Source organism: Zingiber officinale, chromosome 8A (genome assembly GCF_018446385.1).
Source record: "Zingiber officinale cultivar Zhangliang chromosome 8A, Zo_v1.1, whole genome shotgun sequence".
NCBI lineage: Eukaryota > Viridiplantae > Streptophyta > Magnoliopsida > Zingiberales > Zingiberaceae > Zingiber > Zingiber officinale.
In genome coordinates, this window is record NC_056000.1 from 45,971,546 (window position 1) to 45,990,568 (window position 19,023).

At 33.1% G+C, this 19,023-nt stretch overlaps 3 protein-coding genes across 3 annotated transcripts; all 3 read left to right on the plus strand.

The window, feature by feature from the left end:
- Window positions 1–8,224: 8,224 nt before the first annotated feature.
- LOC122008796 lies at window positions 8,225–8,862 on the plus strand. The gene has a single exon (XM_042564642.1). The coding sequence runs from the start codon at window positions 8,256–8,258 to the stop codon at window positions 8,715–8,717; it is 462 nt and encodes a 153-aa protein (XP_042420576.1). The 5' UTR covers window positions 8,225–8,255; the 3' UTR covers window positions 8,718–8,862.
- A 116-nt stretch (window positions 8,863–8,978) lies between these two features.
- LOC122008797 (cyclin-B1-2-like) lies at window positions 8,979–11,713 on the plus strand. The gene is made up of 4 exons (XM_042564643.1): window positions 8,979–9,204; window positions 9,352–9,452; window positions 10,253–10,350; window positions 11,426–11,713. Exons 1-4 carry the CDS (start codon window positions 9,082–9,084, stop codon window positions 11,524–11,526), a joined length of 423 nt encoding a protein of 140 aa, XP_042420577.1. The 5' UTR covers window positions 8,979–9,081; the 3' UTR covers window positions 11,527–11,713.
- Window positions 11,714–12,155: 442 nt separating this feature from the next.
- On the plus strand, window positions 12,156–18,986 carry LOC122008793 (mitogen-activated protein kinase 9-like). Its single transcript, XM_042564637.1, has 11 exons — window positions 12,156–12,515; window positions 13,123–13,531; window positions 13,618–13,745; window positions 13,843–13,902; window positions 15,071–15,220; window positions 17,119–17,274; window positions 17,432–17,569; window positions 17,660–17,733; window positions 17,829–17,930; window positions 18,027–18,354; window positions 18,539–18,986. The coding sequence occupies exons 1-11, from the start codon at window positions 12,498–12,500 to the stop codon at window positions 18,608–18,610; spliced, it is 1,635 nt and encodes a 544-aa protein (XP_042420571.1). The 5' UTR covers window positions 12,156–12,497; the 3' UTR covers window positions 18,611–18,986.
- The last annotated feature ends 37 nt before the right edge of the window (window positions 18,987–19,023 follow it).

Consider the following 19,023-nt stretch of genomic DNA (forward strand, 5'->3'; position numbering starts at 1 on the left):
TACAGGAGGGTTAGAAGCCCTAAAGTATCGTTCTATACTTGTTTTTACAGCATGATTAGAATCATTTCATACTTGATTTTACAGCATGTTTAGAAGCACAAAAATAGCATCCTTTGCCATGTTTTCACCGTATGATTCAAAGGCTTTAAATTGCTTTCTTTAGTTTAGCTTATAGCATGATCAGTAAGCTTTAAGTTACTTGTTTTATTCTATTATATAGCATGGTTAGTTGATTATACACTCATACTTGTTAAGTATATTTAAAGGACTCCCACAATCTTTAATAAAAGATAATAAGGAAGATAAAAGAATAAGAAAGATAAAAAGTAAGTCAAGCAAGAGGCTAGTACCCGACATCCAAGAGCTTGTCGTTAAACAAATCCAGGTGACCATTTCCGAGGTCTTGGCCCTAGTAGACCGAGGTCTGCTCTTTTAGGATTGGTGGCTCGCAACCCCAACCTATTAGGGAACGCGCATGAGATGGTACTAAGCCTGGGCCCAAGAAAAGAAAACCTAAGAAAGAAAAGAAAAGTTAAGTAAGAAGGAAGAAAGAAAAGAAAAGTTAAGTAAGAAGGAAGAAAGAAAGAAGAAGAAAGTAAAAGATAGAAATTAAAAGATTAATTTCTAACACAAGGATACAAGAAATGAAATAAGTTCCAAGCTTAGAATAAATAAGAATGGTTAGTTTTCTTTGATTCTAAGTTTACATTGTTAGTTTCTTGTTATCCTGCTTGATACTGAGTATGATTTGTATTCTGTTCATTTTCTGTATACCATGAGCACATGCAGATAGCTTTATTATTTCAGTTTCAGTATTATTGCATTACATTTATGCATTTCGAGTTTTGTGAGATAGATTAGTACTTACTAAGCGTTTTCGCTTATAGATCTTTTCTTTTTCCTCCTACCGCAGATAAAGGAAAAGCTAAGATATGAAGGGAGGCGATAGGGTGGTGGTGATGATGGATGTGTGTGGTGGCTGAACTATGGAGGGATCCAGAGGGGACTAGCAAGACTTATTCATTTAGAGTTTATGTCTAGTTCATTTTCCTTATTTCCATTATGAAATCATGAGTTTATGCTTGAGTTCGAAGTGCATTGTAGCTTGTTATGCTTTGTTCTGAGAGTTTTGAGTTTAATTCTTATTGCTAGTTTAGTTTTTGATTAGAATATGATTTATTAATGCGTGGTTGTGAAGAATATTGTGATCCAGCCGCATGTGGCTGTGTATATCTTTTATGTATTGTGGATTTGGTCACCGGTACAGGGGAGACTCTGCCGAATTTTTCGGTGGGAATCCCTCTGAACTATGATAAAATCTACCTGACTCTAATTATAGAGTCAGTGCCACTAGGAGTGAAGTTATAGTTAGGTAACAATCTCCCTTAGAGAGTAGTAGTAAGAAAGGGTGGTTGTTACAGTTTTAATATGTTGTCCACCTTACACCTCACACCCCGTGAGCACTTAGTGTAATTGAATTTTTTTTAATTTTTATTTTAAACTCTCGATTACCCAATCAGATTTTATCTTTAGGGTTTAGGGGGTTGAGTTATAATATTAAGCACAAAAACATTTTAGATGCACATGAAATGTGCGGTGATTTTGAATTATTTGTATGCATGAATTAATAAAATTTAGTTCATCCAAAATTACCACACATGTATATTTCACCGAGGCTTAGTTTAGGATTGATATATCGAAAAAATATATTATATACCATATTAAAAAATTTTAGATAAAAAAAATTATCCAAATAATAAACTAAAAATTTAGTATATTGAAACTTCAGTATATCACATTTTTGGTAGTATAATTTTATATTGTTCATATTAAAAAATTTGGTATACCAAAATATCAAAAAAAAAAAAAATCTAATATTTAATTTGGATTGCGCCAGTGTTTTTCACTCTTTTTTCCGTATTTAGTATTTTTTCGGTATATTAAAATATCCAAAAATTATAAATTTTATATTGATAACAAAGAGTTTATAATTCAAATACTTCGAGATGAAAATTTTCGAAGAAGAGAATATGTCGTTACAGAAAATTAAAAACTAAATATATTAGTTATAGAAGATACCAAAAAAAACTCTTCTTAAAAAACAAAACAAAGCAAACCTCCTAGATTCCAGTCCTGAAATCCGTTGATTTTTTTCCTTTTCTTTTTTAAATATAAATTTATATTCGTTCGTGGACTCAAAATTCTTGCTGACTAAGACTTACCAAGTCAACTCCTTGAATGGATAAACCCGCAAGACAAGTGAAAAAGACCCAAATCCATGAACGACTGAGAAAAATAAATATTTAATAATAAATAAAATAAAATAAATAATCAAAAGAAACCCAGAAAAAGCACGTAGACTCTGACTCCACATGTAATTAAGTTAGATTTTTGACAGAGACAGAGATTTGATTTTGGGTGCGCCCACTAATTGTGCAGCCACCTCAGCCTTCCACTGACTTGACTCTGCCAAATTTGTCAACGACCGCGATTTTGATTTACCAAAGTTTACGGACATTTGTTCCCGCTATGACCAGGTGCCTCCGAGTCAACCGGTCCGAAGTTGTTAGATTTCTGATTGATCATACTGTCGATTTTGTGAGGCTTGATTAATTCAACTTAAAGTTATTGAAGAATTGACCGATTATGATTAAGTTTGACTAGCTAAGCGAGATTATTAGACGATCTAAATAATGTGGTCAGAACAATCTTATCGAGTAAGCCTAACTTGATATGAGTTAGATCTTGTTAGACCTGGCTTAATTTGATTTATAGGTTAAATTTCACATAAAATGACTGAATTTGTATGAAAAATAAAAAATATTTATTATATATTTATTTTCATACTCTTTTATTTTTTATAATTTTTTATTATTATTATTTTATTATAAAGCTAGGTCGGTTCTTAGTCTTGTAAATGCGCTGGTTGAACTTGTTCAGCAAATTGAAAATCTGTTTGATTGAGGATCAATTATCTATTTTAATATATATATATATATAATTAATTAAGAAAAAAGAGCAATTCAATATATTTTGAAACTTTCTTTGTTTGTTTCTCAAGAAAGATAAAAATTCATATGACACCCATTTCATTGTATCATTAATTTGTGGCTGATCGCATGACTGTAAATTACTAAATTAAATATTTATGAATAAATTTGATATTTAAAAATATAAAATTAATTAAATAAATAAGTTTGAATATTTTTTAAACTAAATGAATAAGTATAAATATATATATATATATATATTTAACTCATTAATATTTATAAATAAAATTATAAATTATCCATGAATAATATTCACAAACTAATAAAGTTACGAATGATATTCAACAATAAAAATTTTATCATCAATATGATAAATTAATTTTAAAATAAATAAATAAATTTATATTATCAAATTTAATAATCAATCAAATAAATTTAAAATTATAAAATATTCAAACAATAAAGAAGCACTAACATAGATCTCCATAATATCTAAACAAATCTAACTTAAGCTAAACTTCAATCAAATTTAAGCTCGTTAAAAAGAAATCAAGTTAGGCTTGAACCATATTTAATTTATTTTATACTTGATTTAGTTTAAGTTAAGTATTTATTAAATAAGTTGAATTTCACAAAACTCAACTTAACTATATTGATGTTAGAAGTACTAGCTAATCAAATTTATATTTTTGATATTGAACAAAGTTCATAGTTAATGGTTATTATAATTTAACAAGGTAAACTAAGTATATAGGAAAATCTTAGTTAAGGTTAGGTAACGAAGTCCTGGCCAAGTCCTAATTGAGTGGACTGGACAAAAATCTTTGTAGATCGAGGACGTCGAGCAGAAGTCGTAGGGGTTGAAGACACTAGGTGGAAAGCCCTGGAGTCATGGACACCAAGTAGAAGTCTAGGTGATTTGAGGATTGGACGTCTAGTCGGAAGTCCCAAAAGTCAAGATCGGATTCTGAGTAAAAGTCCAAACAGATCAAGAAGACTGGATAATTTGACAATAGATAAACCCTCCTGAGAGGAATAAGTGAGGACACATTATCTATTGAGGAATAGTATGTGTTAGTTTGACTTAGGATTCTAATGAAATTCAAAAGGTAGGATCAGATAGTTCAAAAACTATCAAACTATTTTATTTATATTATTATTGTATTTTCTATACTAACTCTATGATGTAGAAATTAAAAAGACTTAAAATGTTGATCCAAGCATCTGGAATGGGTCTAGGCGCTCTAAGTTGATCCAGGTGTCTTAATCATCTTGGCTCACAGTAAGATGAGGTGTCAGCCTCTAACTAGTCGGCACACGTCACCATCCAAGCACTTGAAAGGGATCCAAGCACTTGGGTCGTGATAGATTTGTTCAGGATAATGCTTCGACTAGGTGTTGCAACGTTAGTAATTTGGGCACCCAAGAGTGGTCGAGGCACCTGAAAGTGAATAAGTTAACAACGAAAGTGGATCAGATAGACCTCGGTGGAGACATAGAAGGGATTCAGAAAATCGGTGGAGACATAGAAGGGATTCAGAAAAACAGTATCGACCAACCATTAGGAAATAATTATTATAAGTAAATAGTTATTTATTTCCTAGTTATTAGGAAATAATTATTATTAGAAAATAATTATTTGTTTCCTAGTTATTAGAGAATAATTATTATTAGGAAATATTTATTATTTTCCTAATTTATATATTTTCCTATTTTCACTTGTAATGGTATTTATATATATCATATGCTATCATTAATAATATGTATGAATTTTATCATCAATATGGTATCGGAGCGAGCGATAAGCTTAACAACAATCTTTTTTTAATTTTTTTCTTTCTTTTTCTCCTCTCTTCCACGTTTCTTTTTCTCACGGTTTAAAAAAAAAACCTTAGTTTTCTTCGATCCTTTCTCTGCCATTGACGCCAACGGAATTCGTCGTTGTCACGTCTTTTCTACTGTTCACCTATTGCTGCGGCCAGAGAGAGGCGTCGTCGTCCAAAGGTAGCCCACCATCGACCTTATTGCCATAAAAAAAAAAGTTCTTTCTATCCAGCCGCTTCTATGATCTCTTTAGCTTTCTTAGAATCTTCTTTCTCCCCTATTTTCCTTTCTTATGTTTTTTGTCTTAAAAAAATTCACCTTTTCCACCGTATAATAATTTTGTTTTCTTCTTTCAAAAGGTCCATTAATAGCGACAAGGCCGGCTCAAGGCATAGGCCATTAAGGCCTATGCCTAGGGCCCCTATTATATTGGGGCCTATAAATTTTATATATATATATATATCTGTGTAAATTAAATATGAATATTAATTTAAAAACTTATGAGTATGGATATTAAATATTTAAAATTATGGTTAAAATAAAATTTAGTTGAGATTTATTTTTATCGGTAATTGTAATTTTTTAATAGCTAAACTATATAGATTAAATTTGGATCATTTTTATTTTTTTTACTCGTCTTAGATTTAATTGATAATTTTAATTTTTTTACTATTAAAATTAGATTTAGTTAGTAATTTATTTTTATTTTTTTATTAAAATTTAATTAGTAATTTTAAATTTTTTAATGATATATTTATTGATTACACTTAATTTATATATATACACACACTTTTAATAGTCAAAAACATATTGAAAATGTAGAATTATTTCTTTTTTAAATTTTATTTTTATTTCATTTTTTTTATAATTTACGATCAATATTTTCTAGTTAAATATTTTTAGATAAATAATTTTTATTAATAATTTATCAAAGTTAAAATAAATAAAAAGACAGTTTAGTTCACAAAACTCCCGTCAATAAGGGATTCCAAGGAAGAGTCTATTATACATAATGACTATATTTAGTACTCGAACATATTTCTTCTAGGTCATACAATAATTTTATTATTGTGTCGAAACTTTCCTTCCTCGAAGTTAAAAATGATTGATATTTTTTTTAAAAAATTATAATTAAAATGTATATTAATAGTATTACAATAATTTATTATTGTTTCTAAATTAGATAACATAAAATATTTTTTATTTTTTAAATTTTACTAATAATAAAAAAGTGAGGTTTGACATAAGATAAAGTATTTGTGGCCTAGTTGGTAACTGCTACTAAGTCTATAAATAATCATTGACAATATATGAAACTACCCTTTTAAATTTTACTAACAAAATTAAATGTCATCCTAGGGATATGGTTGAGTTGGCTATATGGCTAGATATTGTTACAATGGGCAAGGTGTCGAATCTCGGTAAAGTCAAGAAAAATGCTCTCCCCACAGTGGCCAACTGCAACTCTACGATTTACCTCCTCACAGATGGTCGTAGGATTGATCGTGTGGGGTTGTTAGGGAGACAAATTCCACCTTTTGCTATAACTAATAAAATTAAATGTTTCTAATATATTTTTTAAAAAATATTAAATTCTTTTTTCGCCTAGGGCCTCAAGAATGGTTGAGACGGCCCTGAATAGCGAGGTTCAATTCCTCCTCTTTTCTCTTTCTCTTCTTATTTTTTCTCATAGCAAGAGCAATATTATTATTTTTTTTTCTTAAGTTTAAAGACATCAAATTTCATCCTTCTTTTCCTCATCTCCTTTGTTTGTTTGTTTTTTTTTTTAAGCATCAACCACATTATAATGGTCTTTCCTTCATGAGTATTGTTTTAGCCATCTTCTAATAGGTCAAATAGCAAGTTTTTTTTTTCAAGTTTTATTCAATAGCAGATTTTCTACATCTGCTCTAGTATATGCAACCATCAAAATGCAGCCTTCTCTCTCTGCTGCTCTTATTCCGATGACAAATCAGATTCTAGCCCTCAAACAACAACACCTCGTCTCATTCTAGTTGTTGTCTTCTTTCATCAAAGGCAAAGTTCAACAAATCGTCGTTTCGTTGATCGCACTGATGGATTTTGCTCTAAAAGAATACCGACCGACCGCCTGCTACAATGGTTGCCACTGACGACATTACTCGCCGGCTATCTCTCACAAATACTCTTGATTTATCTTCCAAACAACGCACGGTTGCATACTCTTCGATTGAGGCTGATTATTGCACCATTACCTCTGCGACATCTAAGATCCAATGGATTAAGTCACTTTTGACAGATCTGCTTATTCCGGTTACCACGCCTGCGCTTTTCATTGATAATTTGAGTCTCCGAACTACGAGTTACTCATATTTCTACTGAGGATCAGTTGGCTAATGCACTTACCAAGTCGTTTTCTCAACCTCGGTTGTTTGCTATTTGTAACAAGATTGGTGTCATTTCTGGAACATCATCTTGAGAGGGTGTATTAGGAAATAATTATTATAAGTAAATAGTTATTTATTTCCTAGTTATTAAGAAATAATTATTATTAGAAAATAGTTATTTGTTTCCTAATTATTAGAGAATTATTATTATCTATTATTAGGAAATAATTATTATAAGTAAATAATTATTTATTTCCTAATTATTAGAAAATAATTATTATTAGAAAATAGTTATTTGTTTCCTAGTTATTAGAGAATTATTATTATTAGGAAATACTTATTATTTTCATAATTTATTTAATTTATGTATTTTCTTATTTTTCATTTATAATAGTATTTATATATATTATATATTATCATTAATAATATATGTGAATTCTATTGTTAATACCAACATCCTTCAATATCGTTCTTCTACTATCAAATGACTCTCACACTGCTTTGAAACTCTATTACAACGCCAAATCGTTACTTCGATAATAATAATCTCTAAGTCTATACTTTTCTAAATTGTTTGTATAACTGCTCTTTCTATTAAAACTTTATTTTCTCATTTGTATTTTGTATTCATCGAGTTCTTAGTGAATTATTAAAATACTAACGAGTGTGAACCTTATACTACAGCGTAACTGTGAACCAAATAAAATAAAACGTGTTAGTATTATTTTTATTACTTATTATTTTACAATTTGAACTCGTGTTTTTCAAAAAGTGAAAAATCAACCCGTGGTATTTGCTGGTGCATGTTTCTTTCACTGGACCATGCAAACTATACTTCTATTTAATCAAATAAGTTTAAGTTTAAACACTAAAACTTGACTTAAACGAGCCCTACTTAAGCGTGTTAATAATTCGCGGTACGAAAAGCAAATTTGGTATTTCGGAAAGAAAAACATCAGGTAATCACATCACCGATTTAAATAATTAATTAATTAATTAAATTAAGAATTAGAAAAAACACTGAGCTGTATAAGTATCGTCGTCTGTGCTCTATTCTCTCCCAATTAGCCGATCCATGGCAGTCGGCGACGCATACTCCGCCTTCATGGCGACGTGGAATAAGCATGCGCCGCGTGCCGCGTGGCGGCTCCCGAGCCTCGCCAAGCTCGCTGCATGCGGCCGGAAGAGGATCGGGGCCGGCGGCGAGGGCTTGCTCCTCCGCCTCGTCCCCTGCCTCGGAAACAGAGGAAATAACAGCAGCAATCAGAACAAGAAGAAGAAGATGAAGATGATGATGAGAAAGGTGAGGTCGGAGATATCAGTAGAGGGAGAAGACGAGGGCGTGTGGCGGAAGACGATACTGATGGGGGAGAAGTGCCAACCGCTCGACTTCTCCGGCGCCATCCACTACGACAGCGCCGGGAGGCAGCTGTCCACTCCGCGCACGCCGTTCCGGTCGCCGGCGATTTCTTTCGCCTTCTATGAAGAAGAAGGGGGAAAACGAGAAGAAGAAGTAGTTAACTGGAAAGAGTTGTAAAATGTTCCTGTGCAGAATTCCAATTGCCGTTCAATCTGTAATTTTTGAATTGTGATGCAGCTGATTGTAAATGTCCAACCAAGCGTTGAGGATCACATGATATTGAGTTAAATTTAATTTACAGAATCACAAGCATTAAAGTAAACTATGCGAACATTCAAGGGGTAAAGTGAAATTTACTTTTGTACGGCTCCACATTGTTCGCAGATTTTCCCGATCACCCCTTGCGCGAATCGTAACTGATCCGACGGGTGTGGCTCATCTTAACGACGGATGCCGGCTTGTTGCGTGGTCATCGAGCAGCCACTCACCGACGCACTTCCGGACAAGTTCGGGCGAGAGAAGGAAGAGAGGAGAGGAGGAGATGTCGTCGAAGTCAGTGATCGACCACGAACTGTCGGCGAATCACGACGTCCTCCGCTTCGGTTTGCACGCTGTCAAGGGCGACATCGTCGGATCCCACCCCCTCCAATCCCTTCGCGACTCAGTAAACCCTGACTCTTCATTCTTTTTTACTCGCTACTTTGATTCGTTTTTTTTTTCCTTTCCGGATCTGCGTATTTAGAGTCTCGGTGGATGTTAGTTCTTCATTCTTGTCGAGAGCTTAACCCTAATTCTTGTTTGATTGGGTCAGAGGAGTAGATTATGGGAGGAGAAGAAGCGCCTGCTGTTGGATCTTACCTATGGATCAGCTTTCAATCTGAGGAGGGATCTCGATGCCCAAATTCTCTCCAGGTATGGCCTTTTCCCCTGAGACGTTGTAAATCGCTAAATGCCTACAATAGTAGTGTTAGGATGGAGATAATAAAACGAAAATGTTGTTTGTCCAAATCTACATTTATGACAAGCCGAACACAAACTGTAAATTATAATCAAACAAGTTGAATCAATTAGATTGATAGTGTAAGGGGCAGAGAGATCTTTTTTTTTAAAAAAAAAACTGCAGATAATGTAATTGAAATTGTACTACCATGATATGAAATAGCTCATAGATGAAAATGCATCAACTTGTGATTGTGAAAGTTTTATAAGAAATTCTGGTTTCCATTTGCCGTATATATATTTGATTGTTCCTGAAGCTAAGAAGTTACTTCTTTGTTTGTTCAAGATATTTCAGAAGCAAAAAAAATTCTTTAAACACAAAAGAAGAAGGATTCTAGATGAGAAACTATAGGAGAATATGGTGTGATACTCATCCAGTGTTCTACGAATTAAAAAAATTTAATACATGTAAAATTTAGCATTCACCTTCTCGTATGTTCATTATTCAGTCAACTTCTATCACCTTTTGCCACCATTATTCAGTCAACTTCTAAAATCCATTAAAACTGTAGGGGCTATTCCAACCTGTAATCGATGATTTCATCGAGTCATTTCCAAAAGCTCAATATAAATGTTCTGCTATTGTTTTTGAAATGTAGGAGGCTTATTAAGTGTGCATCACTACTGATTTTGCTTCACTTATACATACTGTTTTTGTTTGAACTGAAGTCCTGCCTTACAATACTTCTAATGAGATTGCATTAAAATCGCAGATTTCAGAGACCTCCTGGAGCACTGACATCGTCGATGCTAGGCTTTGAGGTTCTCACTGGTGGCTTGGACGACTTTGCTTTTGAGGATTACCTCAATTGTACGCATTATCTTTTTGCACTCTTTGCCTTTTGGTTTCATTCGTCATTAATTAGATTTTGCATGATATGTACAACTATAGCATTTGTTTTGAGATAGAGCATTGTGCTTCAAGATTCAGGCAATATACTACATTTTTGGACACCTAAAAGTTTATAGTAGTTCACTTAGGATGCAACACAGTTAAAATAATGAATAAATTTGTGGTTTTCATAATGCAAGCTCATTTGTAAGTCAGCATATAGATCAACAATGGACTGTACAAAATGACACAGAAGGGGCTATAAACTGATTTACCAGACTTGCCCTTAAAATACATTTGTGGATATCTGGAAACTTGAAATGATCAACTTGGGATGTACCACAACTAAATATAGAAAAACTTGGTGATTCTCACAGTGGAATCTGAATTGCAAATCGGTGTGTGACAAAAATTATTACCAAAAAATATACCTTTAGCGCCTCATGACTTTAAATGTTTAATTTGAAGCTTTCAAAGCTAAATATGGGATACTTTTTGTGACCTTTCACAGTGCATGAATTATGCAAATCAGCTTGCAACATCTTTCAGAGGGAAAACTCACAACCACTGTTTCTACAAAGATATATTCCTACAATATGCTCCTTGTTCTGTAGGACACATTGTTTTTTTTTTTGGTTTTTGTGTTTGTGCTGTGGTGCTGTGATATTCCACTATCTCAATTGCTGCTGCTTCTAATTTATTAGTATACTCATTCTAGCACAAGCATATCTTGGTTTGGCATGAGCAAACTCCATAATCTGTGCTATATATATATTAGGTTCATTATGGACCTTCATTTCTGATAGAGCACCATTCATTTTGCTTCCCGTATGTTTGATGTATTATTAATTCCTCTGTACGCTTAGCAGCAGACCGTACCAACTGTTTGATGCGCACGCCCACTTACATAAAACTTCAGTCAACAGCCTTGAGAGTTAACCTAGCTTAAATGCCTTATTTGCAATAATATTCCTTAAACCTGCATTATATGTGTCCATATTATGCTATTTTGTGTACCTGATATTCAATTGTATTTTCTTTTGCCAATCTCCAGTGCCACAAGATTCAGAATCCATCAGACCATCAGACCTGCATCATGCCATGGAAGTTCGTCTTGGTGTATCGAAGGGACCCGTCTTCCCAAGTTTTATGTAACCACACCCCTGGGCTGAACCCTAATTGTCTAAGTGAATCCATTTGGGAACAAATTAGGTTATTGAAATTACCTCCCCTGCTTTATAGTGACATTCATAGCTTTAACTGGATGGATTTTTTTGTAGCAGATTGTAATAGATAAGAGAACAACTTTTAGACTCAAAATTGCTCAATGATTTCAAATTTAGTTTTGTTTGTGTGAATAATAATTAGGCATTATATAATTAATATCTATTAGATTGTGCTTATAGAACAAGAAAATATTGGTTTTGGGTTAATTTTCTCTCGAATGCAGTCTTTGAAACTTGGATTTTAAAGCAAAACAGCTTAGGGATTATATCATTGTTTTGTTCATGATACACAACATGACCAGCACTAATTCCATTTGAGTATTCTTTTATTAAAAAGTAATTTTAAATTTTAATTACTGTTATAGGTTTAACATCCACAATATAATTTTATAAATATAATCATTTCTAATTTATGTCATATTTTATTTTTTTTGTTAAATTTATTTAATATTTTAGGATGCCATTTTTTTATAGAAAAAAAGAAATTGATTTTTTTTAAAAAAAATTGCCTTCTCTTTTTGAAAATTGTTCACTTTTTCTAATCATTTAAAAAATTCCTATTGTATCGCGGAGAGGGAGAGGTGGTAAAAGAGGGCTAGACTCTAGAGGTTCGTCGCGTTGGCAATGCCGCGTTGGTCGCCCCACTTCCCTTCTCCTCGCCGCTCCTCGACCATCGCCTTTTTAGGGGGAGTCGACGCCTCCTGGATGGGCTCCATCGCTTGTTCTCGCGCCATCCCCGCCGTGCCACCTTTGCGTCGTCCTTGACCACGACAAAGCAATCCGGGACGCAGTAGGGAGGAAGAGGAAGAGGAATCAGAGAACTAGTTTCTGGGTGAACAGTATTCTGGAATATTTGGTCTTGCAATCATCTTGGTGCCCCGGAGGACGGAGGAGGCCGCCATGGAACCTCAAAAGAAGGTCTTTTATTGTCTTTCCTTTTAAAACTTTGATCTTTGACTTTATTTTCTTTGTCATTTTCTCAGTTGTCAGTATGTTTACGTCATTGCCAGTGTTCTGCACTTAAGCGTTTTCCAAAAATTTGCTGTCGAATGCCAATTTGGATTTCTATTCTTTCATCTAGGACATGTTGTTATTTGGATCGTAGAGTTCTTGCTTCAAGGGTAGCATTTATGCTACAGATAAACATGTTTCTTTCCGGAACGTATATTTAATGTGGGTTAAACTGTATTGTTTGCTCTCTATGTTGTTTTGAGATTACTCATTGCGGCAGATTTTTTTTTTAATTATTCTACTCTGTACTCTGAAGCTTGGAATTAGTTATAAACTGTTTGAATTTTATTCATTTATCAGATAATTTTTTGCAGTTCATTGTCGTTTTTTTTTTTTTACTTTTCTCTGTTTTCAGCTTGAATTGTTTGACTTTTATTCATTTATAAGTTTTTTTTTGCAGTTCTCGGTTTGTTTACTGCAACATTTTCATTTTTCTCTGTTTTCAGTTTGAATTTGTCTGTGATCAACCACTTTTTTTGTATCATTGACTTCATAATTCATCCACTTCATTCAGAGCAAGCTAGAAAATGAATTCTTCACGGAATATAGTGAAGGAAGCCGATATCATGTACAAGAGGTTATTGGAAAAGGAAGCTATGGGGTAGTTGGGGCTGCAATTGACACCCATTCTGGAGAGAGGGTGGCCATCAAGAAGATCAATGACGTCTTTGAACATGTTTCTGATGCCACTCGAATTCTGAGAGAGATCAAATTGCTTAGGTTGCTACGCCACCCTGACATTGTAGAAATTAAGCATATAATGCTTCCTCCATCTCGAAGGGAATTCAGAGACATTTACGTTGTTTTTGAGTTGATGGAATCAGATCTTCATCAGGTTATAAAGGCAAATGATGACCTCACACCTGAACACCATCAATTCTTTTTGTACCAGCTTCTTCGAGCACTTAAGTATATTCATGCAGGTTAAAGGCTGTCACCAACCTTATATCTGACAAGACTTATAGTTGAGTCAAAGAACATTCAGCTATTTTCTCTCTTCTATATGCAGCCAATGTTTTTCACCGAGATTTGAAGCCAAAGAATATTCTCGCCAATGCAGATTGCAAACTGAAAGTCTGCGATTTCGGTCTTGCCAGAGTAGCATTCAATGATGCTCCATCGGCTATATTTTGGACAGTATGTGCTATCTTTTGTAATTAAGCATTCTAAGTCGTAATGTGGTTGGTAATTGTTTACTTTGATATTGCTAACCTCTCTTTTTTCCCTCCTATAGGACTATGTGGCAACAAGGTGGTATCGTGCTCCTGAATTATGTGGCTCATTTTTTTCTAGAGTAAGATGATTTGTAGTTTCTGCTCCTACAATTGTTCTCTATAAACCAATTAACCTAGAATATGAAGGTTGCAAAGTTACTTACTAGGCATTAACCAGATACATCTGTGTCAATTCTAGCATATGAATTGTATCAGATTCTCAAAATAAGCCATTATGTAATACCATCACAGTCAAAATTGCTATGATGGTTAAGTTTATAGATAAGATACTATGCTATTGTCATGGTTCCATATAAACTTTTAGGTACCAGATCTCTGAAATATTGTCATAGTTCCATTGATCATGACACAAGATTTTCTGTAGAAGAAACTGTTTCTTACTGCTATTACCTTGATCATTAACTTGCAAAAAGCTGTCTGAAAGCAACTACAGTGTGCCAAGGTGTTTGGATAAAATGTCTAGAACTAGGAAAATAGTAGTCATAATATACTTGTGAAGGGTAATATCTTTAGATTTGATGAATCTTCATCCTATTTGCTCAATGTGTACTACTTGTCATGATAATATCATAGTACCCCTTGGTTCATCTACTGGTAAAGTTCATTGGTATTTTGTACTATTAGGAAGTGATTATTGCCTACTCAAATAGAAGCTCTTTCCTGAAAGCAATTAGAATACATATTTTAAACTATCCTCATTTTCACACTACCAGTTTTTCTTATATTTACTCTTTTTTTCTTAGTACTTTATTACTGTATTTCCTGGTTAAAGTTCTTTTTTTCATAGTATTCCATAAACCAGTTAAAATCCATAAAAGATCAGATTGACAAGCTCAACCTTATTAGTTGTCTTGCACCTTGTTTTTATGATGACTCTTTTTGATAATTATTTGTATGTATGATCAGTCATGAAACTGATAAACATGTAGTGTCATTGATTTTAAACAATAGGTTGGGCCTATCAAACAATATGGCTATAGAAATATAAGTTGTGGATGAGAACATTGCTAATCTAGTTTTGACATGTACTTTCTGTAGTTGCATCTGCTTGGATAAGGTTCAGGTTGGCTGTATTTTAATATATGTTAGTTTGATGGGCTAACTAAAATTTCTTAGATATGACTAGTTGATAATTCACCTTTACCTTGTTGAAATTACTACTAGAGGTACAATGAATTATGCTTTCTAGTTTTACTGATTGTCATCTATGACATTTTGTATTTGTAGTATACACCTGCAATTGATATATGGAGCATAGGATGCATCTTCGCAGAAATGCTCACAGGAAGACCTTTGTTCCCTGGCAAGAATGTTGTGCATCAGTTGGATCTCATGACCGATCTCCTTGGCACGCCTTCAGCTGAATCTATTGCTAAGGTTTGCCCTTCATTTATCTTTGTTTCATAAACAATGTTATATTCTTCAATATCCACTTCTTATTGAAAAATAGATCTAAGATATCTAACTCTTACAGGATTTCATATTCTTTCATCTTAACTATTCTATCAATTGTTTTCTTGTTATTGAAACTACATTTGATATATTCAATTTTTATTTTATTTATTTTTAAACCATTGGTTTCTAAACTTTTTCTCCACAACTCAAAGTTCAAATTTAGTCTAATTATACTCTATCAATTAACATAAATTTGTATGCAAATAACACAGCTATGCCATATGGTAGTTTATGATTGCTTACTTCATCTAACAGTAATATAAAATGACAGACTTAGAGATGATCCTTAAAATAAATCTACAATTATAGAAAAATTATTTGGCACACTCAATGGCTTTAACGCCAGTAACATTAGTAACATTATTCTTATCATATGTTTTATCATATTAATATCAATATTAAACATTCCTTCTTTTGCAAAATTCACCATATTAGTTGTCTAGGGTCTCTATTAGAAACTTTTTTTAGATAAATAAAAATCCTATTCAATTTCTTCTTATTTTCTCTCTATTTGTCCATTACTTTTATTTTTAAAATAAATAACATCTATGGTTCTGGTTATCTTTTATTCTCCCCTCAATAACTCTTTCACGAGTTTAATAGTATGACTCAAAAATTTGATTCCTCTATGATTAGAGCAACTTTTTTAATTCTCAAAATTTTATTGAATAACTTAGTTAAACAAATACACCTTCATCTCCAAACTCATTCAAACTTCAATAGGAACATTTTTAGTACTTACTAGGAGCTGTTGACTTGCCTTCATTTTCTTTAGAAGTTTCTTTTACTTCACTTGATCTATTATTACGAACAAATATATGGTTTCTAAATCTACTATAATTTTTAGTCTCTGTGACCAAATAATCTTTAGAATGCTGATTGCTCAGTTTATAAAAATACCTTTTCCATTATTCTTTATTTGAACTGTCATCAACTAGACCTTTTGATTTCATCTTTGATACATCTAACATTCATTCAGTTTCTATATTTTCATTCTTTAGCTTTTGCCATATCATAAATATTTTATCTCCCCATTCTTACTTTGTAGATTACCATAGAACTTATCCTTCAAACTTTGTTATGCTTTTTTTTTTTTTTGCTTCAATTGTAGCAGATACATCAAATTATCTTTATTTCTATGATTTTAGTCATTTTACCAATCGTTAAAACATTTTTAAAGTATTATCTTTTTGTACCTCTTTAGGCCACGGCCAACTCTCCGTATATGTCTTACCTCTACCTTTATATTCTCTAGGAATGGATCTAAGCTATATTCTCGATCTAGTCCACAAAAATCAATATTCTCAAACTCTTCATTCCAACTATAAAATTTCATATCAGTCAGCTTAATTACCTTAATTACTAAAGGAGCCTATTATGAACTTATGTGCTTTGAGAAATTTTCTTTGTTAGTTAATTTAGATTGAATTGGATGTCATCAGCTGCAGCACCTCCATTTTTAGCTTTAGGGGCCAAAATGATTGTTATATCAGCTATGATTCTTGTATATGATTCTAGTTAGGACAAATTATCGTTTACCCATGTCACCAAGTGCCATTACAGTCAATTTAATTCACATATAACAGTCTTTTTTTGTATCACTTTACCCATTTATCGTAACCAGATTTAGCACATCAGCTTTGCTCACTAGTCGACCCAGTGATAAATCCACAAATCACAAGCAGATGAGGACCTTAACTAAAATATGCAAAATTTTCTTTTTAAACTCCTTTCAATGTGTTATTCAGCTTATATATTTGATATACATATTGAATATGTACTTATTAGTATTCTCATCACCGTTGTTGTTTAACATGCAGATTCGAAATGAGAAAGCTAAAAGGTATTTAAGTAATATGAGGAAGAAGCAACCTATCTCTTTCCATCAAAAGTTTCCTTGTGTAGATTCTCTGGCTCTGCGTTTACTTGAACGTCTTCTAGCATTTGATCCTAAAGATCGGCCTACTGCTGAAGAGGTAGGGTTTAGTTAACTTGGTGGGTTTTCTAAAAATGAAATACCTTGGATTTTTTTTTCCAAATATATATATATATATATATATATATATATATATATATAGCCCAATTGTGTCAATGAAACTGACATATAATTTATTTATCTTATTTTTCTTTCAGGCATTGAATGATCCTTATTTTCGAGGCCTGGCAAATGTTGAACGTGAACCTTCGACCCAACCTATATCAAAACTAGAGTTTGAGTTTGAGAGGAGAAAATTGACAAAAGATGATGTACGGGAGTTGATTTATCGAGAGGTAAAATACTATAACTGCAAATATGCTACCTGTTGATTTTCCAAAGTATTCTACTAACCATAATGTTTTTTTTTTTTTGGCATCAAGCAGATCTTGGAGTATCATCCTCAGATGTTGCAGGAGTATCTACGTGGTGGAAATCAAATTAACTTTATGTACCCTAGGTCATATTTAATTCCTTTCCATTCATAATAGTGTAATTACTTCTACATGTATTTCCATCAATTTGCATTTATCTAAATCTGTTGTTTTCCATCAGTGGAGTAGACCTCTTTAAGCGGCAATTTGCTCATCTCGAAGAGCATTATGGTAATAAAGGTGATAAGAATGCTGCTCTTCGGCAACATGCCTCCTTACCAAGGTATTAGCTTTCTGTAAAATAGCTAGTTCATCAGCTCCTTCCGCTATTTCACAATTGTGCTTTTATATTCTCTTAGCACATATCATGTTATTGCAGGGAGAGGGTTGGTGGGAACAAAGACAGGTCTGCTGATGACAATAATGAATATGAAGGGCGAAGTGTTGAATCTGTTGCCCGCTCTACTCTTGAGAGCCCTCCTGGGTCACAGCATGGCGAGAGGTCGGATCACTCATCCATCGCTGATGTAAACAGATCAAAAATCGGTGCACGTAGCTTGTTGAAGAGTGAAAGCATCAGTGCTTCCAAGTGTGTAGTAGTCAAACAAAGGAAGGATAAAGAAGTAAGCGCACACTGGCAATCACTACAATGTATTTTGTTCCTGATCCCGATCCTCTCTATAACTTCCTGTTTTGCGGTATTAGCAGTAAGTTATTCATGATGCTTTTTGAGAGTGTCTTTTTAGCTTGACGTGGAGGATATTGCTAAAATTATTTTAACCAAAAACAACTATGTAATTATCAATGTTAGGACAGGGAAAGAGGTTTCTCGGTTAAAGTTCTTGGAAACTTTTTCATGTGCAGAGTATTCATTGTCTTACATTCTTTCAGGAGGAAATAGGTGAGGTCACAGAAGACTCGGTCGATGGGTTGGATTCCAAGTTCTCACATTTACATTCCTGATAGGATCACACAGTCGATCGATTCCCAGCAAGTTCACACATTTATATTCAATCTTGACAATTCGAATGATGTGTGAGAAACTCCAGAGTTAACTGGTAGAGTATATCGATCATGGCATGCTCGAGTGGAGCCCTCAGCTCAGGTTAACAGATGAGGTTCATCAACAAGCGCTCTGTAAGCCATATTTATTTGAGCTGTTACTATTGTATCTCATACAAGATTGCACCAACCAGCAGAAATCTACAATCCTGTAACTATTCAACTTTTTGTTTACACCTAAGCCAAAGGTTTGGGGAATGTTAAATCATTTTATTTTGATTGAGAAATGTTAAATTATTTGACACTGATGATCATCTTGAAGAAGATATTCGTATAATATCATTCTAAAAATTCTTCAAACTCACAAATCTAGG